Source organism: Melopsittacus undulatus, chromosome 3, assembly GCF_012275295.1.
Source record: "Melopsittacus undulatus isolate bMelUnd1 chromosome 3, bMelUnd1.mat.Z, whole genome shotgun sequence".
Lineage (NCBI taxonomy): Eukaryota > Metazoa > Chordata > Aves > Psittaciformes > Psittaculidae > Melopsittacus > Melopsittacus undulatus.
In genome coordinates this window covers 15,043,411-15,070,402 of record NC_047529.1, presented here as the reverse complement: position 1 = coordinate 15,070,402, position 26,992 = coordinate 15,043,411, and the positions used below count along the sequence as shown (strand labels likewise).

The 26,992-nt window shown below is 40.6% G+C and overlaps 1 protein-coding gene across 4 annotated transcripts in view; it reads right to left on the bottom strand.

The window, feature by feature from the left end:
- Nucleotides 1-26,992, bottom strand: part of HMBOX1 (homeobox containing 1) — a 109,280-nt gene that overhangs the window by 9,484 nt on the left and 72,804 nt on the right. For all 4 annotated transcript variants that reach the window (XM_031046603.2, XM_031046604.2, XM_031046605.2 and 1 more), the window contains one exon: nucleotides 21,466-21,619. In XM_031046603.2, the coding sequence (XP_030902463.1) occupies nucleotides 21,466-21,619 (154 nt within the window). The remainder of the gene's footprint in view (nucleotides 1-21,465; nucleotides 21,620-26,992) is intronic.

The following is a 26,992-nucleotide window of genomic DNA, read 5'->3' as shown; positions in this document are numbered from 1 at the left end:
GCACAGATGCAGCAAATTTTATGTAAACCTGTATATGCACAAAGTAATACATGCATGCATTCAGATCCACCAAGTGGATAAACATTCCCAAATGCCTCAGGTAAATAAACACTATCTCAGTATCTGAAGTGTCACCTCGACATTTGGAATATTGCATTAGGAGATATAACACAGTAGGCAATGCTACAAATATGTGAATTATGACTGTCAAGTGAAGCATCATGTCAGAAGACATCATAGTCCATGCCTCTGCCTGTGTTTATTATCATTCACTTATTTTTTTACCCTGATATACCCCAGCTTAGGCAGCATCCTACAAATAAAGGAGCTGTTCAATATTTATGTTGATCCCCGGGTTAATATATATACAAATCCATATAGCGCACAAACACATACAAATAGTGCATCCTTTAAACAGATAGGTTCTGAAGATTACACAGCCTAAATTACACAGTAATACAGTAAGATTCCTAGAGTCAGGTATATTTGTTTTTTTAAATCACAATTTAAAAACGTTAAATCCCCAGAACAACACAGAGTATAGCATATTCCAACAGTATTTTTTTTTCTGAATAATCATGATTTTATTGTACTTTATATGCAGTAAACATCCTATAAAAGTTAAACTGTTTTCTCTTTTATTTCATTTAAGTGCTTTACAAATTTTAATGAACTGATTTACATTCTACAGAGCTTATCAGATTTGCATTAAAACCAACAAAAAGTCCTGTTTACTTCAATGGACTCTGATAAGCATACCATAAGCAGAGACTACTACTTTTTTTTTTCTGTAGATTGTCCATAATACACAATCCTAGGAATTCTTTGATCAACTTTGATCAGCAGCAGGTTCAGCTGTTGGACAGCTGCTCTAGCTTTTCAAGTAAGATATTTCCTTATTCCTTAAATCATTTGGTACTAGGAGATTCAGGCATATTTAGGCAATTATTATTTTCCATGGCCATAGTTCTCTAGTGGGTCACCCCAGCACAGTTACTTTCTACAGAAACCTGGAATCTGTTCCATGTAGCAACTGCTTCTGTCCATGCTACTTTTGAACAGTTTGCATTTTAGCTACTACATCCTGCTGGTCACAGTGTTACTTACAGTTGCAACTATACTAACAAATGAGGTCCTATTTCAAAGTCGCTATATACTGACTAAAAGAAATCAGGCATAAGCACAGCTAGTTACACTGTTAATGTATTTCCACTTGATTTGCTAGCTTAGAGAGCAAATGAAACCACAGAAATAGATCTGTCTTCACGAATTGAAGGGGAGGCTACGTCTATACTACCAATTCAGGCTTTGGAGGAAAACACATTTACATGTGAACATCAACTACTACTTCCCTGGACCTGCAAGTTGCTCTTATGAAGTAAATCTGGAGAGAATGACCATAACTGCAATTCCCACTATGCTTGCTTCTACTCTGAAAAAGCAGCTGAGATTTTGCCATTAGATCTGAAGATGAGGATGCCTGGTTACACTCACCTTCTGGGAAGGTTCAAGTACACAGGGCTGTCAAGTCTGGCACTGTTACCAACAGGAACACTCACTGAATTATCAGCAAGAGAGTTTCTTTTCCCCCTCCCTTTTCTTCTCCCAGCAGTACCCCCAGTCTCTGTGCATGGTATTTTTTTAAAGTATATTCTTTCCTCTTCCAGACATATTATCCTTTCTATTATTACAAGCCTTTGAAGTGATATGTGTGTCTATCTTACAAAATTCTGTTCAAAGGGGTCATGTTCTCTACAAAGATTTTTTGGAGAGCCTGATAAACAGAGCAGAAAATGCTTTTTCTAGTAGTTAGCGATGGCAGCAGAAGCTCAGGACCCTAGTCCAACTGCCTCATGACAGTGTCTCATCTCTCTCACCTACAAAATAGAACACTCCACTTTCTGCCTGTAGCCATGATCTATTTCCTCCTAAGTGCCATAAGATAAAGGAACAAAAAAGTCAAGACATCACATCTGAAAACTGCGTTACTATTTGTACAAATATATTGTATAACCTCGAGTTCTAATCAAGTACCCAGGTCATCACTGTGTGTACAAAAATTAACTTGGCAAATTCTGGTAACCATAACAGCTATTTTATGGCTTCCCTTTGCTGAATCTTATTTTGTTTACAGATATTTGTCAAAAAATCAAGAACAAAGACCACAATGTACTAAAACTAGGTGAAACCATGGTATCATGTGTTATTATGGATGTAGATCATCTGCGGTCCCCAGATTGCTAGACAATGCCTAACTTTATGGAAGAAATTACAAAAGATGTAAAATTAAGGAACCATATATAATTTAACTGTCCATTCTTATGTTGATGCAAGAAAAGACAAGAGCCACTAGTGTGATCCTTGTCTTGGCACATAAATAAATACCATCCCCTTCTAGCAAGCACAGACTGCTGTACACTTTCGCTGGGTCTAACAAAAAGGCTCACATTTTCTAAAACAAAAATCAGGTTCAAGTTTACAGTTCTCTGAGGTAGTAGGAAATTTCCCTGTGAAGGAGCTAACTTTCACAACTGGCAAATGAATGAGACACCTCTCCTGGCAACCAATGACTGTAGTCCAATAATTTTTGTGATTTTAAAAAAACTCGTTGCTGAAAGATTAAATTTTAACTCATTTTACAACTGAATAAGCTACACACATTTTAAACATAGTTTTCATCATTCTGAAACACTTTAATTCCAGAATTTTTTTTAATGTAAATATCCCGAAATTTCTACTAGAAAAGTGATTCCCACTTGAAAATCTGAATTTCTTTTCACCTTGAAACCCAGTTTTCTGCGGGAAAAAAAAAACCCAAACAAAATAAACCCTGAAAAAAATGAAACAAAAACCCAAGCCTGCCCCAAATTTGAATTTTCAGGCAGCTCTCCTAGTAAGTAAGAAATTTTAATGGAAATCATAAAGCTAAGTAGGTACCAGAGGAGAGCTGGAAGGGCACTATTGGATTTGTTAAATTCAGTTTCTGTAGCTGACACAGTAAATTTAGAAGCAGTCTCTTACTCCTTATCCACATTCAACACATGCTTCCTCCTTCCCCCACAGATTCAAGCTGCCTGTAAACTTGTTCAACTGGCAACTCATGCTCCCTAAAACTGTATCTTCTCCTGATACTATACTTCTCCATCACCACATTGTGCTTTTAACCTTTGACAGAGTGTAAGCTGGTTTTATTAAAGAGATGATACTCAGGAGCTTTCAGTCTGAAAGGAAAAGGTCTCATACAGCTATAGACAACCAAAACCATGCAACCTCAACAGTAAGAACTGATTTTCATGCTCAGCCTCAAAATTTGCTATAAATGTACACTACCAACATGTCAGGTTTAATTCTCAACACTTATTTCAAGGTCCTAATGGTACTTAGAGCAACCTGGTCTAGTGGAAGGTGTCCCTGTCCATGGCAGGGGGGTGGAACTGGATGATCTTTAGGGTCCTTTCCAACCCAAACCATCCTGTGATTCTATGCTTTGTGGGTGATATACCATGACACAAAGCATAAAATTTAAAGTCTTCCAACACTTTTGGAAAGGAAGGGAGAATAACTGTGTTTTCAAGATAGGAAAGTAATGGAAAAAGAAATCATTGACTGTTCCAGTTTCTCAAGTAGAAGTTGTGAAAACACAGTGAATTTTTTGACTACAGTTCTCCTTGCAAGCAGGAAATTTAATTAGTCTGCCTCCAGTTCTGTTTCTTATCAGCCAGGTATACCTTTGCTAAGGGAAAGAACATAGCATGCTCTTCGTAGCTACAAACAGCCTGTTCACCATCTGAAAAGTTCCTAAAAAATCAAGATGAAAAATATAAAGCAATGTGAACTTAAAAGTGGGGGGAAAAAAAGAAAAAAGAAAAAAAAAGAAAATAAAAAGAGCAGGCACAAGAAATAAATCCTGCAAAGGCACACTGCTTTCTAGACAAAGGGCAGCTGTCAGCTGAATACCTTCAATGAAGAAACCAAATGATCTCTTTTGTGGGAAATGACAGTGGAGGATTAAAATGAAAAGTGGCCAAATAATTTACATGAGATGAGAATCCATATGATGGTAAAGAATGTAGATATCCTTGAAGCAGTTTCATTTCAATAACACTGAAGCCTAGAAAAATTGCAGATTCAGAGAAACCCTTTTTCTTTCAGGGATAATGTGCTTAGGACAATGACGGAGAGAGAATCCATCTCAGCCCCGGGCTCTGTAATGGAAGAAAATGCGTTTTCCCCCCTCCTTTACCAAGGTGCCCCTATCTGAATTCCTGCAATAGCTGCCAATCTTTTTTTTGCTTGGCTGTATGGCTTCTGTTATCCAGGCTTAGATATCAGATGCATTAAGCAATGCCTCTGTAGTGTTCCTGATAATCCACAGTGGAAGTTTTGCTGCTTCCTATCAGCTTTGCAGCTGCCAGGGAAGGGTTTGATACAACCCAACCTATGGAGCAGCGGAAGGACAGCCAGGCTGGATGCGTTTTTATATGTCGGTTGTCAGACACAAACAGATAAAAACACAGAAACGCTCAGAAGACCCTGGGCTGGGGAAAAGCTTAGTTTACAGATGACATAACGGTTAAAGCTTCAAAGTGTGAAGTGATTCAAAATGGAAAGGCTCAAATGTGTTGCAGGATAACAATTCACTGTGAGTCAGCTGTTCCAGCAGAATTACACACACTTCAAGGTGAGGTAATTCAGGTATGTGTACACCAGGGCAGTCTCACTAAAAGAAGGATAATTTACATTGCAATTAGTGGTAGGTAAGAACACAGAGATGGATATTTATTGAAGAACAGTGGATGTGCTGCAAGTTCACTCCCTCATTTAAGTTTGCAAATAATTATTTCACCCCCTCACTTTGTATTTGCACCTCTGGGTTCCACTTTCATTGATACAGGAAGCACTCGCAAGTGAACATCCCAGCACACTAGCACAGGCTCCTGCTTCGCACAGGTGAAAGGAATGGTCTTATCTTCTCCATCATTCCCTTTTAGTGGGAAGGTTTTCTGCCCAACTGCTTCTCTGGTCCAGCTTCTCACCCATGCCAGGAGCAGTGGTTGTGCAGCCAAGGGAGGCGGGGAGGAGATGGCTGAAACATGCAGCTGGGACCAGCTCCCTCAATGACAGCTCACACACATCCCCTTCAACTGATACTAAAAGCAAAGCTTGAGTGATGGCCTCGGCGGCTGGCCCAGGGACATATGGAAAAAAAAAGAACTGCCCATTTTTCCCAGCTCCCATCTGACCCCTGGTGATAAACAGAAGATCTTGCTGCCACCAGGGACTGAGCTCCCTGCCAAAACCTCTGGTGTCTCAAAATACACGAGAGTGCAAGCTGCTCTTTTGTCTTTGATAAGACTGCCTGTAATTTCAGCTCCCTATCTAGTTTCCCTTCCAACAGTACCTCTGCTTTCCACTGACAAGTTACATAAAACACTTGAATATAGTTACCTACTTTATCTCTCATTAGTATGTTTATCAACATACTATCACCCAGTAGCAAGAGGTCATTGTTTCAGTCATTGTGGCTTTTAACAGAACTATTATTCAGGCTGTCAAATCAATGGAAATATTTCTGAAGTTGGTCTGTCATCTGTGCCTGAGATCTTATCTCTGTGTGGCATGAGACAGACTGTCAGAGAAGTGACATTCAAAGCACAATCTCATTGGAAAGTGTAATGACTAGTTTATTTCCCAGTAAATACTAACCAAGAATATCACTAATGCCATTTTCAGCAAGGTCAACAGATGACACCATCTATTTTATCTACTGATACACCTACAGATTCTGTAACAGCCTATGTGTCAACTAAACAGTTTGCTTCACAATACACAATATTTTCTACTTTAGACAGCAAAACTAAAGCTCTAAGATATTCTCTACACATATAAACTCTGATGGAGCTGAGAATTACACTGAAGACACCATCTTCTTTTTCCCCCCAAGACTGCAAAACATAACCACCAGTGTAGTTGCTACAGGAAACATCTGGTGAGCCACTTCTGCACTTGAGATCAGCCAAGGATGAGAACTGCAGCTCTCTGGATGCCAGCAGATGAACTCGAATCTCAGGATTCCTGCAGCGTCAGCTCAAACAGACCTTCCATCCAGGCAAAAGACAAACGTGAAAAAAATCCCAACCCCGTAAAAAAGCATTGATGAACACGACTGCTACAGCTCTACTATTTTCCTTATAGCATTATTTTTTCAAGACTATGGATTTAAAGGACTGTAGAACCACTGTAGGATTCTAGCTTGACCTCTTCTACAGCACTGACCAGGTTTCTCAGCAATCTTGGCATTAAGCCTAGATCTTCTGTTCTACCTACAGAGCTACCCATTTCTAGCAAAAAAATTGGCATTTTATCCAATGCAGAATCTACCATCACTTGGAAGCTTTGGAACCAAACTGTGAAAATCCTCATTCTTTAAAAATCTGCATCTTGTTCCCAGCTTGGGCTTTCAACCCCAGCATACTGCCATACTCTTTGTCTAGGGAGAGAACAGTTTCAACATCTCTCGCTATAAGAGAAGTTTCATTCCTTCTTGGAATGAAAGCGCAAATCTGGAAGAGAGATCTCAACAGGACTAGATCACATAGAGCACCACACATATATAAACTATTTCACAAGTCTGTATGTGCCTGTGTACATACATTGCACAGTCATTTCAGTACACATTTAAAAAACCCTCATACAACAGAGGTGACTATTCTGGTTTTACAAATCAGTGCCTAAACTTTGAGACAGTCATTTTACTGATGTTTCTTAGCAGGAATCTACTCTGCAATGTAGATTAAACTGCCAAAAATACACCTTGCACTGGAGTGCATAAAACTGTATGACCTTCAATGCTACTATAACATCATCAAGTTTCTCTGACTTTTTAGAAATCATTTTCTCAGTATTTTGACAGCATTCTCAAGCACCACAATCCTATCAAGCTATTCATATTATCCTAAAATTTGTTTAAAAACAGAATTAATTGATAATGGCTCTGAAAGCCTCACACTTCCAAAAGATAATCTATGCCTCCTAATCTATAGCACCCTACTGTCGAGATAATTAACAATTAAAAAAGAATAGTAAAGACATTGGAGGTGGTGATTTACTCATCCTTGTAATTGGATTTGGTGATAAGAATATTTTTGAAATGACACAACAGCTCTCTTCTGAGTAGACAGATTTGGAGTTTTCAGCCATTTGAAGCACACAGGTACTTTCCACTGAAGGCACCCTGACAACTCCCAGAACCAACACAGTAACTAAATTGTTTACAAAATAAAAGAGGGGGGAAAAAAAGGAAAAATAGATTGAATTTTTGTAAGCCACCCACTAACTAACACATCAAGACAAGATAAAGTGATAATTGTTCAATAACTGGTTGGTGTGAGTATATGGCACCTTCAAAGCTCTTCCTAACAAGGCATGAATAATAATATCTCCTGTTCTACTTTATTTACTTGCAATTTTTTGATTGAGGCCTACACACTACAAGGATGTATATGAGCATTAAATCCTCTGGACTTAAACAATTGATAATATCAAGATAACTGGGAAACAAACATCTCATCTACACTTTCTAACTTCATACAGGGGAAGAGTTAATTCTGTTACATCCTTTGGATTATCTAGTTCTCACATGGCGAGAAAAGCTAAAACAGGGTCAGTCCATGGACTCATCCACCTCAAATAGTGATGAGAAATCAATTTGTGTAGAAATCAGACCTAGAATTTAAGAGACCATCCAGTTGTAAGGGCTGTTTTGCTGCCTGGTGACCCACCTTTCCAACGAGATGTATAAAGACGAGATACTACTTGCAAGACAAGAGGATTTCGACTGCCAGGGATGGGGCTGCCACAGCTCTGAGCAACCTATGCCTGCACCTCACCACCTTCACAAGGAAGAGCTGCTTCTTAAGATCTCATCCAAATCTTCCTCTGTCAGTTAAAAGTCATTCCCCTCATCCTGCCCCCACAGGCCCCTGTCTAAAAGCCCCACTTCTCCAGCTTTCTTGTCAGCCCCTTTACAGACTGGAAGCTGCTCTAAGGTCTCCCTGAAGCCTTTTATTTTCCAGGCTGAACAAGCCCAGCTCTCTCAGCCTGTCTACACAGCAAGCATGCTCCAGCCCTCACAGCATCTTCTTGGCCTCTTTTGGACTCGATCCAACAGTAACAGGGAGAATGCCCTCCCTTGACTGTATTGAAGTATTGAAGAAAATATTAAACTCATGAGAGCCAGAACTGTTCTTAGCTCATCTAAAGAAAGATATTTCTAGAACAATAGCCTAGTTTTGCCTCAAAGGGAAGTTCAGCACTAGATCACAAAAAATGTATGTATAGAATGTCAAGTGTAAACAGTAAGGTCCCTCAAATTGTTATTAGCTTAGCCTCAGTAAGGTCGTGTTTTTCAAAAATCTATAGTCCTTCTGGCTGTGAAGCTTGAAGTCTCACTTTGTCCTAAGCCTCCAGGAGAAAAAATACCAATCATGAGATCTGTGATAAAGGTTAGCATGCACTGACAACTTCCAACATCATCACTAGCACTTCCCTTCAAAGAAGTTTTCTATTTTCAATTTCCCAGCATTGGACAGACTCAACTCAGAAGCACAGAGACAACCACCACTGCTGCTGCATTTTCAGAAAATAAAAATTGATTAAACTTATGAAAGGATCCTACAGGATTCAAAACACAAGATCAGGCCAATTCTTGCAGGATATCTAGCGCCTAAGGTCAAAAGGCTCAGGATCAAAGTTTCTGGTTTAGGGTTCATTGGATGTATTTTCCCTAACAACTTGTACCTCCAAGATCTGGAAAAGAACTATTATTGGTTTTAATTGCTCTACAGACACAAAGCAGAAAAAGGTGTTGTTTTGTTTGTGTTTTTTTAAATCAATCTATTCTCTGCCTTGGAACCTAAATACAATGCAACAGGTAGATATAAGCAAATGAGAACAAAATTAATGAACAAGCATAGCCAGCACGCCTGTTGATTAAACTAGTATGGTGCCAAGACCAACTTCATGATGTTCATTGTAGCCATCAAAGCAAATGAAAAGGGTTAAGGCAAGTTTTAAAGCAATGAGGTAGCTTTGTGGATCCCTGAAGAATACTACTTCTCAGGTCTGGCAGCAGCAACATCTTTTTATTTATTTGTACGGATTATTCCATGACCATTTGCCCTCTGTGGGGAAAGGAAATAGCTGAGCTTACGATCCAACTTTTTTCTAATAGGAGTACAAATAGTTACCTTGGAAATAATACGCTCCAAGGACTCTTCTCATTAAAAAACACCCATCATGCTCTGTATTTCAAAAGTGTTTTCTATAACCAGATCATAAATTCCTTTAAAATTTGAAATTGTGTTCAATATTATTGAGAAAATTTCCAGGTAGAAGAACAGCAAAGTTAAAAGATACAGACACAGACACAAGAAACCAGCCACAAAGCCACGTAATCAATCCACAGCTCCTTCCTCCTAGATTTGTGCTCCCTATCACAAGCCATGTTTTTTGCAGTGTGCTTCTTTTAAATGTCATTGCCACACCAGCTCAGAATAGCCAAGTACCCTGGGGACAGCATCTTTAGGAGCCATGACTTGCACAGTCCTGGTAGTGATGCTCTCAAAACAACTGAGATGCTGTTGATTATGTGCCCTATGTCTAGAAAACTGAACTATTCTTACAACTTTTGGACTTCAGTAGAAGCATTTGATACGGTTACAAACAGGAAATTATTAATGTAAAAGACAAAGAGTACAATTGTAAGATAGTATAGAAAGGAAACGTATAACAAACAACGGGGCTGAAAAGTTAAAATAATGGCTTGGGAGATGGATATCAGTGATATTCCTGAAGTATCATCTTTGGAGTATCTTAAGAATGAAACACTTAATGATCTTGACACAAAGTATGAACATGGTAATGAAATCTGCTGATGACAAAGTCAGAAGCCATGTCAATACACTGAATATGAAGCACCATAAAAAGTAATAGGCAATCCTAAGGGCAAGAACTAAAAAGAAATTTAACAGCGCAGTATGCAAGGTCATACAGTTTGGGAAAAACAACTTCTCATATACCCAAAAAGATCATGGGCTGGAAAGATTGTTTTCTGTTAACTATGACCAAAAGCCACAATGCAACAGAACCACCAAAAGGCAAAGCCTGATATAGCTGAGGATGCCAGCTCTTTCCAGTCCAGACAGAAAAGCATTAAAATGTTTGCATGAGAGTATGTACAATCCTGGTCTCCCACATTCAAGGAAGATGAATTTAAAACTGAAATTCTCAACAAGCAATTGATGAAAGTGGAATGGAAAGCCTGTGTTGCAGGAGATATAGCATGTTTTACCTGAGCAAACCTTAAGGCAGGTTTTGGTTTACCATAAATGCACGAAGGGGACCAACACTGGAGACAAGAAATGTAGGTAAGGATTTATTTAGTTAAATGATAATACTGATCTGAGAACAATGGGTCCCAAAATCTCAGGAATTTAGATATCTAGCTGCTGAAATGGTAAAAGCCTGCTGCGTAGCCCTCTCCTGATGGGCTTTTGTACCCTTGGCTACACCTGCTTCTGGGAGAGGGAATTTAATCAGTTTATGAAAAGCTTGTAACAAAGGGTGAGTGAAACAAATAAAGCTGGACATGAACCTGGAAATCCCAGTCCAATGCTCCTGTGATTAAGAGAAAATCAAGGGGCATTTAGAAACTGAGAGCAAGCCAGCCTACATATATAATAAGCAACAAACCAGGCGACTTTTTCTGTATCTTTTGTGCTTATGTGCCCTATTATTTATTTTCTTTATAAGAAAATCATATTAAAAAAAGCTCTTTGGAACAGATCCATGCTTTCTATTCAGTTGAAAGAGATCCTCAGAAACAGCGCAGTATTAAAAGAAAAAAATTAAACTCACGCATGTTCCAAAGGAAAATCAAAACTAAAAAGGTCAATTGTACTATCCTGAACCACCAAAAAAAAAGGATAAAAAAGGATGTGGTAGTGACTTTTGTGGTTAAAGCCCATATGGTTCTCTGATAAAGCACTCTTTTTAACTCTGTTTAAAGCGCTCCACAGTCTGACCAAGAGCCCATAAATACATGATGCAACATACTTAAGAGTTTTACTTAGGAATTTTCCTCCCTCACTATTCCTTGTAATTACTCTCTTTATTACTTGTATAAAGACCTCACATCTGTTACTAGATGGCAGAGAAGTTCTTTTCACTGAGGTAGGTTTGGACTCTGTTCAGAGTGTAGCTGCAGTGCAAGTCAGCAGGAACACTTTGCATACTTCTAGAAACCAGGAATGGGCAAACCCAACAGTGTTTTGGGCTGGATGGTGCTCATGTATGCTCCATGCTGACAGCTGGCTCCATCAAAGCAAGAGGTGACAAGATGCCAACCTGATTACTAATTCCTTCTGAATGCTTTCCAGATCAGATCACTCAAGAAGTTAATTCTGTAATTCACTTAAGTGGTTTATTCCATGGATATTACTACATACAGGTCAGGGAAATCACACTGTGAGCAATGACTGTCCCTTTTAGCTGAGCTTCGACCTGGAATGACCCTCCTTGGCAGGACAGGGCTACTTACTTTTTTCTCAGGACTTTAAGCAGGCTGAAAAGGAGCCAAAAGTGGAATGATCACATCTTTATGGTCACTTATGCCTGTCATTGCCCAGGGAGCCATTTGCCTCCAGGCTGAACAAGCCCAGCTCTCTCAGCCTGTCTCCATAGCAGAGCTGCTCCAGCCCTTGGAGCATCTTTGTGGCCTCCTCTGGACTTGCTCCAACAGCTCCATGTGCTTCTTATTTTGGGGCCTAGAGTGGGATGCAGGACTGAAGGGTGGTGGGGCGGTTCTCACTAGAGTGGAGCAGAGGGGGAGAACCCTCTCCCTCAACCTGCTGGTCACGCTACTTGTGATGCAGCCCAGGACACGGTTGGTTTCTGGGCTCAAGCAGACACTTTTGGGTCATGTTGAGCTTCTCATTGATCAACACTCCCAACTCATTCTCCTCACAGCTGCTCTCAATTCAGTCTCTGCCCAGCCTATGCTTGGAGCTGTACTTGGGATTGCCCCAGGCCAGGTGCAGGATCTTGCCCTTATCTGCTCACACTGAGTGAGCACACTTCCCAGCACTGTCTCAAGCTCCTTCAGTACAGAGAGATAGCAGAATGCAACTGTTACACCCTTGCACATCCAAAGACACATCATCTTTACCTGGGCTGCAATATGATCAAGAAATTTAGTTCCAGACAGCCTACAACGAATAGTCATTATGAAGCAGCTATACAAAATGCAGACAATGTGCCAGGGTCCAGTCCACACAGTTTCCATGACAAGCAATGCCACGACCTTCCCTGCCTCCTGAATTCATTTTAACAGGCAAGAAAATCACTATGTAGCTAATAAATCTGAGCTTTTTTTACTATTTGCTTCTGTACTTTAAACAGAACAGTCATAGGAAGAACTCTAATGTTGGCACAGAAGAAAGCTCGAAGAAAGATAACTGACAGCACTAGACTTGTACTTTTACACTCTCCTTACAGTAAGCAGTATCCAGAGGTCTCAACATGACTGTAGAGAGCCCACTGCACCAGGCTCTGTATATGCGCAGAACGCAAGCCCTTGGCTCAGCAAAGTTGTAACCTAAAATGACTGGCGTTAACAGTACATTAAATGGTATTCTGCAAAGTCAATTATTTATATTGGACACAAATAAAGCTGTTATTTTTGAAATTCACAGCAATTATCTAAACACTCCCATGACTGAACTTTATCTGCTATCTTTGCAAAAAACAGGGTAAGGCAGACGGAAAAGAACAAATCCGGACTCCTCATATACATGACTGGTTCTAAATTGATTGTAAATGTTCAGGAAAAAGGCATACAACATTGTGGACTAGTTAACATACTCTCAATCAATGCACAGAAGTGATCAGCAAAAACCAGATCTGAGGCTGGAGGTCAGAAAACAACAGGAATCAGCCTCTGCTGCCGGTATAAACTGGAATATTCAGCTTGGAAATATGGTAATCAGTTCTGCTCCTATCCCTACTCACCTACCCTGGGTCACTAAAAATTGAATGTAGAAATAAAGATCCACAGAAGAGTGACAATTAATATTATTAGACAAGTGAAGACTTGCCATCTGAGAAGAGATAAGAGAATGACTGTTTAGTTCAGAAGAGATAAATAAGCAGCACATTGACAGTAGTATATATGATGTATGATCATGGGAAGGTAAACATGATGTTCTTTCTTTTTCTTTCTCATGATACTCAGGCAAAAGGGACCTCCAACTTTTTAAACACATTTTAGCATATAAAATGAAACTAGGCATAATTAATTCTCCCAAAGTACCCCAAAGACCTTAGCAGACTTTATAATGAATTACATATTTATGTTAATAATAAGAATGCCCACAGCTGCAGTAGCAGGATTTAAATAAAATGACAGGATACAAGAGCTTTTGTCCACAGCCAAAGGGTCGCCAGGCATGTGTGAACTAGTCATAGGCCAAAGAGAAAGGGAGAAAGAACAACAAACACCACTGTAATTATCATGACCACCACCTGGGTTATTAATCATAGAATCATGGAATGGTTTGGGTTGGAAGAGACTACTCCAGACTGAATAAGCCCAGCTCTCTCAGCCTGTCTCCATAGCAGAGGTGCTCCAGCTGTCAGAGCATCTCCATGGTGTCCTCTGGACTCACTCCAACAGCTCCACATCCTTCTTATGTCAGGAGCATCAGAGCTGGACACAGCACTGTGAGGGGCAGGTCTTGCTTATTGCCAAACATTAAAGCATCAGTCACACGCCAGAACTCCACATTGCTGGTGTGGTATGGGTATATATCACCAAGTCTGCCCTTTTGCCAGGGACAGAAGATGGAGCTGTAAAAGGCACCCAAAGACAAAACAGCTGCTCTTAGACTAGGCTGACGTAGCAGATGTTAAGCCTATAGTTCACTGTGCATTTCAGACCTGCCATGTCACAAACATTTTCCTAGTTGGAACTCAGGTTGAACCAGGGTTGACTCGACATCTCCCTCTTCTTACACACTGCCCCAACACAGGTTTACATACTGGGGACAGCTACATGAAATCACTGCAAGGGCAAGCAGGACATCTGGGTGTTCCATATGTAAGCATGCATGGGGCTGCCCTGAAGTATGGAGCCCGTGAAGTACCTCAGCTGGTGCTGGAGAGAAATGCAGGAGAATATGTGGACTAGAGAATAATTCCTAGTCTTAAAATATGGGTTTATTGCACCAGACAGTGGTGCTGCAGGTCAGACTGACAAGGCTGTTTTGCAAATGTTGATTTCAGTTATTTTGACCTTGGCAGATATAAAATTTTTATCTAGAGTCTGCCACAAAGAGATGCTCCTCCCACAGATCTTTTTTTATTATTTTAGAAGAGAGAAAGAGAGGACACAAAGATACAAAAAGCACCTGAGCTCCCTGAAAAGAAAAATAACTCATTAAGTGCTGGAACCTTCAGAGACCACAGTCTGGTGAGCACTTTGGACTGACATCCTTGAGTTATATTTTACTGCATGCAATCTGCCAAACAACTGGGATTTGCTTACAGCTGATTAGAATAGGAAGCTTGTATATTATGCATGTCTAAGAGGGAACATAGCTTGATCTAATGCAAAATAAGGTAGATACTGTGTAGCAAGCATAAAATGTCTGCTCTTGCATTTTCTGAAGACATACAGCAATGACCCTGAGCAAAACCACTTGAACTTTCAGACAATAAGATGATCTTGCCTGCGTCTAAATTGTAAATTGAACTTTACTGAATGCCTTTGCAAAGTGCCTGCACTCACAGATCGCAAAGCGTTTCACCAATGTCAAACACAGATCCTAAAAAAAAACTCCCTACATCTCAAAGGACTTAATGAAGTTGAACCTCCCACTGCAAGTTGCTGACTAACGAACACCTTATGATAGAATAGAGCTGGAAGATAATGTAGCCACCTGATGTTTCCCCCTGCATTAAGATCAAATATACATCAGAACCATCCTGACAGATTTTAGCTAATTTGCTCCTGAGAAATGCTCCATAATTTCTGTAGATAGCCTGCTTACTCTCAACCACTGCTAGAGAAGTTTTTCCTAATGTCTAACACCGATTTTCCTTGGTAACCAAGGAGTTATGGGCATTTAGCACCTTGTTCATCCTTTATTTAAGGTTTGTCTCAGTCTCCCAAGCACACAGATCTCCAGCCTGGAGAAGAGAAGACTCCAGGGAGACCATAAGGCAGGCTCCCAGTGCCCAAAGGGGCCAACGAGAAAGCTGGAGAAGGGCTTCTGACAAGGTTCTGTAGGGACAGGACAAGGGAAAATGGCTTTAACCTCACAGAAGGGAGACTGAGATGAGATCTCAGGCAGAAGCTCTTCCCTGTGAGGGTGCTGAGGCCCTGGCACAGGGTGCCCAGAGAAGCTGTGGCTGCCCCATCCCTGGCAGTGTTTAAGGCCAGGTTGGATGGGGTTTGGAGCAACCTGGCCTAGTGGAAGGTGTCCCTGCCCATGGCAGGGGACTGGAACTGTATGAGCTTTAATGTCCCTTCCAACCCAAACTATTCTGTGATTCTATGACAGATATTTTACAGTTGACAATGGCGAGTCACTGAAAGGTGCAACAGCATGCAATGTTCATAAGGACAGCAGAGCACAACTCTCAGCACTCCTTACCTCCCAGCAGGCTGTGAGACAAACCTGAAAAAGACAAGCAGCATTCCCAAGCTAACCGATGGACATCCGTACATTGATGAGAAACTGATGTTCTGTTTCTAACAATGTATAAGCCTAATGGAAGGGGCCGAAAGACATTACTTCCTGCTCTGTTGTCAGCTTGAAAAGGGAGAAACGCAATGAATCCAAAACTTAAATCTCTTCCAAAGCCTTGCACAGGAAACTTAGATCCCCTATGGGGCCAGTATTAAGGTTCTGCTAGAAGACATAACTAAGAGTAATGGGATGAAATTAACTAAGAAAATATCCTAACTGAATTTCAGGAGCTAATAGAGCTCTCATTCTCCCCAGGGAAGCCGTGGAAGCCCCAGTGCTCAGGAGAGCTGCAGTAATAGCGCTTTCACAATCGGAAGAATTTCTAATAACGCATGTCAGGGCTGATATCACTCAGCGCCAGAACCATGCACAGGGCTCTGCTGGCCTAGCCCAGCACCAGCTTGCTGGAATCACTGCAGGAGGAGCTTCTTTCAGGAGAGGACGGTAGATGATGCTAAATATTCTCCAGTGTAAGTGTGCGGCCGATGGAAACGCAACAGTGACTGGTTTTGTCAGGGAGATAACTTTCCTCACCTACCTGGCTCCACTTTAAAGCGGGAACAAGAATACAACCTGGTCAAATTTAACAAAGAGTTTGGCAGTGTAAGACACTCCCGCTCCATGGCAAAAAACAAAGGGTACCTCTTCCATGATGCCAGCACCACTGCCAGCATGACCATGCTGTTAACTAAAGCAGGAACTCATCCAGCTGAAAGTAAGCAAAATCAGAACAAAACCAAGCAAATAAAAACAAACAAAAAAACCCAAACAACACCACCATGGAAAAATTGTTTCTTGTTTTGTTTAACTTCCCCTTACTGTGCCCTCAGTGGTGCACTCCTGTCGTTTGCACTGGGCCAGTTCCGGCACACCCTTGCTGCACAGCAAGCTGAACCAACTCAGTAAAATGCAGGGGGAAATAAAAAGGATTTATTTTTTTCTGAACTGAGCTGAACTGGCTGGTATTTCCATCAGACAAGAAACATATCTGGCACAAAGCGGGGTGGCAGGAGCAGGGAAACTGAGGAGGAGGAATTGAGAAGGGCAATGAGACAGGGTAACACCTAAGGATGAGATGGTGACAAACTGTTAATTCAGCTCAGCTGTATCATGAAACTAAACCCTCAGTACCTTGTGAAATCTAAACCCATTTCTCTTATGAATAAAGTTGCCTTGGATCACAAGGCCAAGTGGAACGCCTGACTGGGGATACTAAGTAGCTGTATCATCTAGTCTTATTTAATCTAAATACATCCTTACAAAAGGATGCTTCAAAAACACAGACAAGCATTAAAATAGAAAAACAGACTCATAAAATCAAACCAAATAACCCTCAACCAGAAAGCAAAGTCCCTGCTCCCTAGACAAAGTGAAATACTCTCAACTGATGAATTATTCATTTTGTTTAGAGCAGAATTTTCAGTTATTTTAATTTAATCTTTTGATAAAGCATATACATAAAGAACAACACTCAGACATTCCCCCCTCCCCGTCTTTAACAGCACCCATCAAAAAACGCCTTAAAACAGGTATATAGTAATACATTCTGCTGCCACTCTTGGATGGTTTTTTTCCCTGAAAAAGAAGATAAACTCCACTCCAACATATGATGAGAAGAGAAGCACAAGTCACTTGAGGAAAAAAAAGATAGACAAGACAATACAGTTTCATTAAAAAGAGAAAACCCTAAGGGAATTTTTAATTTCATAATTATAATGAGAGGGGTTGAAAAGAAGAAGTGAAGCAGAGAAAAGAAAAAAAGAATATCTGTGGGACAAGATGCAATGAAAAACATGAAGCTGAATCAGAGACAGACTTTCAAGTTTAACCTCAGAAAGGACTATTCTAGTCTTAGATCTGTTCCCAAAGGAGGGTAAGCCACACGACATCACCACCACACACAAAACTCAGCATATTTCATGAGCAGGAGGCTCAAGAAGAGAACAGGTCAAGGTTGATATCACTAGAACAGCAGCGAGAGGGAGCTTGCACTGCAGTTGTCTGAACCACACCTAGTCTGCAGTTAAATATAGAACTTTACTTTCTGGAACTATTGCTCCTCTTAACCTTCAGAGCATAAATATTCGGAGAGATATTTAAGAGGAAAAAAAAAAGAAAGAGGGAGAAAGAGTCCTGAATCTATTGTCCAAAATCTAAGCCTAGCAACTAATAAACTACCCTGGGAGAACTTCCAAAAAAGCAGTAAAGACTGGAGAATTGAATTACAGAAACCACAAGCAGCATTCCGGAAATCCAGTATAAACCAATTAGTTTCGTTAATACACATACCCTGTATACAGACACTTACGTACATTAGACATTTAAGTATACATACTGACCCTAACTCTAATCTTAATTATAACAGGTTGGCACCAACACAATAATGAATTGCACTGGATTTTTTGTTTATTTAAATATTTTTTTTAAAAGAGAAACTAGCCCTTCAACCCTTCTCATTCAGTTCATGTGCCAAATCCTGACTGGTGCTGTGCATTTTCAGTTGGAGAGCCTGTTCCTAGAAGCAAACCTCTCTAATTTTTGCAATCAAATTCAGATTCTTTCCTTGAAGTGCTCTCAGCTGGTTTGACACATTGACTTTTAGCAACTGCATTTCTTACCAACTGAATCAAAGTCAGAAACACGTACCAGAATTAACTGATAAGAGAGCAGCCCAAGAATTCGATCCTCGCCAAAACTGTCCTTATACAGCTTCACACCAATGTTTCAGAATTTATAGGAAGATGTAGTTCTGCATCACCTACACAAGTTTTCATTAAGTTCTAGATCCAACCCTCTTATCTTCAGGCATTTAACTAGATCACCAAAGTTAGGTCTCTGTTAGGTCAAAGATAGGAGCACAAGGCTCCTCTTTTGTAGCCAGAGAAGAAGGAGCATATAGCCCTCATATGAGTTGCATTAGTGGGATAGAATTGCCTTCTGGATCTCCATTTCTCATTGCTGAATAGCTAGAAGCCAAGATGAACAAGCACTTTACTAAGGTTCCCAAATAAGAATCTCAAAACTAGGTGCCTAAATCACTGTGTTCACCAAGAGCTGCAAATCCCTCTGTGCACCAAAATCTAGGTGTACCATCAAGATGCTGCAGGACACAGAAACACATTGCAATGAAATTTGTATTGATTAAAGAAAACAGTCCATTAAACTGAGTAAGATGCTTCCACTCACAATCAAAACTTAATCCTTCAGAAGAAAATGCAAATTACCAGATAAGTGGCACCAGACCACATGCAATGTCAATTAAATTTGGACCATTTCACTGGTCCAAATGTTCATTCCTGACACTATGGCATCCAGTGAACCTGATCTGCTTGGGCCAGACAGCCAGGGGTCTGGTTACCTCCAACCTGGCTGCTGTTAATCAGTCATATTAAGCACAAGCCTAGAGGACTCCAGTGACTTGTACATGAAATTAGTTAGCTTCTTCCTAAGGCTCACAAGAGAGTGCTTCAAAACTTGGCATATAAAACAGCTCATCCTTACTGCTCAACTAGGCCTATTAAAGTATAACAGTTAAACAACCATAGTCCCAACTTGCTTTACAGTGTAGTTTTATTGTCACACGAAGCTTTTACCACAGCTCGAGTTTACTGTGTTCTTGCATCAAGTAAACATCCTCAGCAACACTTTCCAGTACCCACACCCAAGGCTGTGAAATCCAGTGCTCGTAGGGACCTAGCAAAGGCTTTGCAAATAAGACTAAAGCCAAGATTAAGGCAATGTGGCAGAAGTCTCTGTGAAACAGCAGAATATGAAGAAAACCCCAGCAAAGACCTTCCAGAGCACAAGACACAGCAAACAAAACCAAGAATGACAAGAGAAAATTTAGATCAAGTGATTATGTATCTGTATATACAACTGGATGGTCCCCAGTATCAACACACTGACTTGCTTCTCTCCATATCCAAAATCAAAACTCACACCTTTCTAACAGACACATACCAAACCATTACAGGTTGCCTGACTTCTTCAGTGTCACAGCAGCGACTGGCTTTAGAAGAGATCTGAAGGAGGAAAGGGAGCACTTGCTTAGCTTTCTCCTTCTGCTCTGCTTCCACAGCACCTAGCACAAAGGAGTCTAAGGCACTATCGTGATTCAAACAGCAAATAACAGCAGTTATCATACTTTAGGCCAGAAGGAAATCAAGAAGGAAAATATGCATCCCCAAAACCCTCTAATTTTACTTCAGAGTAACTCAGTATTTCACATACAGAGGGTTTAATAAGGACATGGTACTGTCCTGAAGGTACATGGAGCTGTAAGAATTCTGCCATTTTACATACTGCAATCAGGATGGTCACACAAGCATTTTAAAGTGCTAAAGATCCTACTGCACATTGTGCCGCCTTTGTGGAGGAGGATACCATAAAAACCCAGTCCCCTACACTATTAGGCTTCAGTAGTTTGCATTAGTTGGGTCTAGCAAAGCAGAACAGAAGAGATTTCAAACATTTACATTATTTCCTTTGGGGACACATTCACCCAAAGCTGAACACATCAGTGCAGTGCCAGGAAAGAACAGGGAAACAAATGCTTTGTTACTGGTCTCAGCCCTGCAAAGACCCTGTGATAGCCTGTGGCCACTCAGATGTATGTCCCTCTTGCTTGTAAAATGGCTTGGGTCCCTGAGGGAGCTCAGTGTTTGGATCTCATAGGCAAATGGAGGCACTCTCTGGCTTCTGATCAGTTCCAGAGGCCTTATCCAAGCAAAATGAAAGAGAAGCATTATGGAAATGGAAGAAGATCCTAAAAATTCACTGGCCAAGAACTCAATGGAGTTGCAAACCATAGAGGAGTATAGCATACACAGAGTCATCTGGTGCTTTCATGGAAAGGAGGTTCCTCACACTCTCCGAGGGAAGAAAACTCCTCCCAGCCATTTAGCCCTTACCAGAAATAAGCATTCATTCCTAAACTACATTTGAGTTCGCTAGCCCTTTTCTATTATACGACATTATCCACAAAAGAGACATTAGTGTAAGGAGAGGGAAAGGCAAAGCACACAGGCAGCCAGGAGCCCAGACTCAGAGTGCTTCGTCTCTGCAGGACTGAAGGGCTGGGAGCTCTAATGATCACCTGCCACTCTGCATATGTATTTGAAAGATCCACTTTGCTCTGTACTGTTCCCAGCTCATGTAAAAGGGCTGTAAGAGCCTTTTTGGACAAGGAATCTACTGCTTGTTAGACAAAGTTTTGCATCCTGAACAATTCCAGCAGTGCAGAAATGCCAGTTACAACTATAACATGACTCATTATGAGGACAAATGAGTAAACTGGGAAAGGAGAAATGCGGAACGTAAAGAGCATGCAGACCCCCACTGTGTTAGGCTAAATGGAAAGGTTTCTGCAAAAGCAAAGGAAGAGGTGAATGTCAATGCTTCCAGACTGAGCTGTAGACAAGATGTTTTAGGGGCTACAAAAAAATGAGGCATTGTCCAAATGAGTGTAACATTTTTTAAACACGAGCAGTAAAATGGTTCCTCCTACTCTACCATCTAAAATCAAATTATTACACTGTTACTGGCTTGAGATGCTAAAACACATCCACAGAAATGAAGGTGGTACTCACCAGAGCAGGAAAAAGAACACTTACATTGGCTTTAAAATGCCCATCTCCAAAACCCCCAAGTGACATACCTTTCCATAACAGCCAGGCACTCCTTTCTCCAGGTGAACCGACTGCCTCGCCGTAGTCTGAAGGTCCCAGAGGTAGCTGTGACTGGGGGAGGCGTCTGTCTCCATTCTGGCTCTTCTATTGGGATAGGAGCGGGTCTCATGCTTAATGTAGCCCCTAAGAATAATAAATATAGTGTTTCCTAATGGATTAAAAAACATGCTCATTTCCTCACTCCTGCTCATGAAAAAAAGACAAGACAGATGATGAAACCATACTCAAACTAAAAAGGCAAAGCATTATCAAACACAGACACCTTGAAGACACACAAAGCCAGCTAGAGGTCCCATCCCCAACCTCCAAGCTAGAGAGGTATCAGGTGAGCGTGGAAATCTAACAGAGACATAAGTGAGCTGACAGCCTCTGAAAAAGCTGTCCTATCTTCATTGAGAAGAAAGGGTGAGCTATGCCTCAGCTGGGATTTATTTAGGTGTGCTGCTACCTTTTCTGCCACAAAATGGGAAATAGCAGGTTTCTCTTTAATTATACATCAGTCTCACAAAGCAAAATGTAGATTTATTCCCAAGGTATTTCAACATGTTCAAAGAGCTTAGTAAACTCTCAAAGTAGCTCCACCAATAGAAACACACCCCATAACCTGTACAAACATGGGCTCCAAAACTGCTAGGTTGCCTGAAAAAGTCACCAAAAGCAGGTTAACATCACACCTTTCCTCTTCTGTCCCCCTTCTATGGATATTTTTTTCTTTTCAAGAATCCTGAGCTGGAAAGCATCAAGCAAGAGTCAGGACTTGGCAAAATGCCTTCAGGAAAGGGCCTTTGAAGCTTACCACTGATTCTTTCCACAAGTCTCTCAGTTAATAAATCAAGATAAATCAAGCAGACTGAAAGACTGATCTTTCATACATCCCTTGGTGAGGATGGGAACCTGGTATAGGACATTAGTACGTAAAACAGGGTATGTTCTGAAGGACAGCTTTGTGCTCAGTGACTTCCTTTGGAGGGAAGAAAGTTCTTGTGTGCAAACAATTTAAAAACTCCAGTTGCATGACAAGATAAATCACCATTTGTATCCCATGAGCATACTGAGCTCTACTGGAATTCATGCATGAAACTATCCTGGATAGATCCAAGAGAAGCAGGCACCTCTGCTCACACCAGGAATACAGTACTGTGCACACATAAAAGCAGGGCCGAAAAAGCAAATCCCTCTGGGTACTCAAACTTACTCGAAATGGTTAGGATTTAATAATGAAAGCATACTGTGTTGGTGAACAATACTGCTTCTTTAATATAAGACAGAGTAAAAGGGTCAAGGGAATTTAAAGTTTCAACCAATAAGCAAATTCCTAGAGTTAAAAAGCAAGAAATTAGCTATTTAGGCACTTGGCAGTGTTCCTTTCCAGAAATGCACAGTTAGTATTTTCCTTACTGCCAGGGACTTGCATCAGTGTTAGGTATCAGAGCCCAAAATAACTTAAAATTCTTACCCAGAAGTCTCTAGGAAGGGAAGCCCACAAACTCTGCCTTGCATGCACAACGGATGGTGTCTCTTCCTAATTCCTAGCTAATGAGCCTACATGGATTACTTAGCTTTATTGACATGCGGAATATTTCCTATATTACCAATTTATCAGCCATATCAAGGAAATTTCCTTATCTGCCTAGTTCTTGCACACTGTAGAGGTCTGGGTCAGTACCAAGTCGCTAGGATTTAAATAACACTTCAAGAATAAATTAAAAAAAATTAGATTAAAAAAGAATCAGGGGAGAAGAGGAGAAGAAATTACCTTTCCCTACATCACCTTAGCAGTATACTTTCCCTACCTGACAATTTCATTTCAGAAGGGAGAGTATAGAAATCTCAGTGATGCCTAACAATCTAATAATAGATTTATATCAGATCTCAGGCAGAAGTTCTTCCCTGTAAGGGTGCTGAGACCCTGGCACAGGGTGTCCAGAGAAGCTGTGGCTGCCCCATCCCTGGCAGTGTTTAAGGCCAGGCTGGAAGGGGCTTGGAGCAACCTGGTCTAGTGGAAGGTGTCCCTGCCTGTGGCAGGGAACTGGAACTTGATGAGCTTTAAGGTCCCTTCCAACCCAAACCATACTGTGATTCTATGACTGAGATAAGAGGCATAAAGTACTTCTGTCAAATTTGCCTGAGATTTTTCAGACAAAGGTTGGAAAAGAATCTGCATTTAAAGCATAACTTTGCTCCTGCTACTGTTATATTCATTTATTGAATAGAAGATGCCTTCTTTGTTTTAGTAGCCTTGCAAGATCAATTTACTTATTTCTCTTTTACATGGGGCAACATCAGTATCAGCAGCAGGTCAGAAAGAAGTATGCTGAGAATTACAAGCAAATACCTATCACTGGTTTTGCACACCAATAAGGTCAGATGCATCTGAATGCATACAGAGGCCCAAATGTGCTTGGCTGCACAAGTAGCAAAAGTGGAGGACATATGCACTGCTGCCACTTTTGATAAGGTAACTATGAAGCTTTTCTTCATCACGCTCAACTAAATGAGCATTTGGGGATCCCTGTTCAAATGCTTCATTTCAGTGTTCTCGCCACCCAGCTCCACTTCTTTACAACTTAATAAGTTTCATCCTTGTTACTAGGTCAGATTCTTTTTACAAACCCCTCAAACACTTTTAAGAAGTGAGAATTCTCTCTTGAGCAGAATGAGCAGAGCAAAGGCACTGTACAATTTTCATCTTAGGATATGCATCAGAAAGCAATACATCTTTAAGGGGTATAGAGGTGAAGAATCTGGGAAGAACTGCTTTTGCAGAGAAAAATTAAATGCAACATCTCTCACTCCCTGCCAGTGCTGTGCACCTTTTGCAACACTACTGTATTTCCATTGTGCAAGCCAGCGTTTTCACAAATGCCAGGTATGACTTTGGGGATGCTGCAGGTGGGTTTTGGGGAAAGGAGGCAAAAGTGGTGCTCTCCAGCTAGAATGCAGCTCTATCTCTACACTCAAAATTCCTCATGGCAAAGGCCTGCCTTCTCTCAGCACATCCCAGACACTTTCCTGAAGAAAGAGCATTGCTCTTAGGAGCGTCACATGCAATTCTTGATCCACATCACATGTCTCAGAGAGGCCACATCATACAGGGGTGATGTGCAAAATGGTTGGAGCAAGCCTCAGGCCATCTCCCAGCTCCAAGAAATCATTTCCTGGCAAGCCTTTGCAGCAAGTACTTATCATATATTTATACTGATAAGAACAGATGTCATGCTGTATTTTTAGCCAGGCTGACCTGAGATCACATAATAAACACCTTTCAGTTACTCCTCAGCCAGGCTAGATTTGAATCAGCAGCCTGCACAGCAAAACCTTCCCTACAGAGCTCATTGCTTGGATAGAGAGGATCAAAGCAGGGACTATTTTCTCTTTACTCTGTAAAATAGTAAATCAGCAACAATACATTTCCAGTTCAAATCTCATGGGATAGCCAGCCCCTGATTTTTTCTTTCTTTTTTTTTTCTTTTCTTTCCCTTTTGAAGGTATTTCTTTTATAGCTAAACAAGAACTGCTATGGGAATAACACAAGAGATGCTACAACTTGATAACTACCTTTCTTTTTCCCTTTTGTTCAAGGAGGAAGAGCACATGGTTTTCTCCAAGGTGACCACAGCTGCCTTCCTATTACAGAAGACTGGCAGAAATAAATATCCAGACAAAATGGAATCAGTCTGTATCCATCTGTAACTTCAACACATCATTTCTAGATGCCAGCTTCAATATGCAGTACACAGAGGCAAAAGACATGCCAAAGTTTCTCATGACAAACTTCCCTCATTGCCCAAGACCCAGTGCCTGCCAAACTAATCAGACTAGCAATCAGCAATGTAAAATGGATTATTTATTTATTTATTTAAAACTTATGGGCTCTGTAAAACAGTCAGAACATTATAGGACTCTGCACTTGTACACCGGCTTCTGAAACATATACTATTTATCTACTGCCAAAATGCTCTCAGTCCTCTACAAAACACAAGAGATGTGGTGCCTGTCCGAAAAAACCTCAGGCTAAATTAAAAGCACCCTATTAACTGGATGAAAGACCTTTCAAATACTAGCATTTAGCATTGACTTCTTCCCTTCAACCAAAAAACTGCTTTTCACCCTAATTGGCAACTGTTTCCAGAAAGAATTTACAATCACCAGTACACTGGAATTCACAGTATTGCCATTAACTCTGACATCACTCCTACCAGGAAAATGTTGATCAAGAAATTTTTGAGCAAGCTTATTGCATACAGTAGGAAAAGTTGTTTTATTTTCCTGATACATGAGACTTAGTCTCTTGTGCAATGTTCAAGTCTGCTCGTCTGAACATCCACCACCAAAGACAGTAGTACAGAACCTGTCCATGCAAACCAGCAAGCAAAACCAAGCAAACAACAAACAGCATATTCAAGAGTTCAAAGCAAGCTGGCAAATAAGGAAAGTAATGGAATTGCTGAGTCCCTTCTCCATAGGAGCAAGGTCTCAACAGTAGCAACATCTCAAAAAAACGTTATAAGGCTCCACAACACCAAGTTCTTGGGTTAGCAAATGCACGACTGCTTGGGGTGATTTAAAGCATTATATAACACATTATACATTTGAAAAAAGAAAAATAAAATCTTTTTTTATGTATTTATAAATCCTCTTTTGTTTATATAGACATAGCAATAGACAGTCCCTGCTGTGAGGAGCTTATAGGCAAAGCAGGCAAGTCAAACATTAAATGGTCTCATCTTTATCTACGAGATGGGAAAGTGAGGTGCAAAGGGGAAGTCATTTGCTAGATGTTGTACAGAAAACGTGGCAGAGCCAAGGAAAGACTACAGGTCTGCCAAGTGATCACCAGTGCTTTCCGTATGAAACAACTATTCTTTGTTAAGAGTTCATAAATTGATTATATTTGGTATCCTAGCCCTTCAAAACTGTTTCAATTCTAAGCAAAAGTTTTCTTCTCATTATTACACAAACAAATTAAGTCAGAAAATGGACTAACTCTGAAAATCGAATTTTCCAAATCAAGGAGCTGAAGAAATGGGAGAACTAAAAGCTTCCAAAGATCTCACTTTGCCCATTGGCAACTCAAATGTGTAGGTGCCTCTGCACAGAGAGATCTGACTCTGTCACTCAAAGGGGAAGGACTGAGATGTTATTCCCAGCAGCTGGAATTGGAAAAGATGGGATATATGAGGATATAAAGCCAAATGCCACTTCCTAGTAAGTGAGAAATAGAAAAAAAAAACATGCCAGTCATTTAATCTAAGTTTCTTCAGGGAAGGACAAACTTTTGCACTCTACAGAAACTGCAATGACAGCACTGCTTCTTTTGAACACGGCAGGAAGTTCTAATGATGTTCATTTTCTGACTCTAAAGATGACAGCCGAATGGCCAGTCTAGTCCACTAGTCACAAGATACTGTAAGTAATATCCAAATCTTAGGCTCCAAATTGGTTTTGCAACAGTAATTTAAAGCCACAGTTCTTTGGACAAGGTTGTACCTTTCT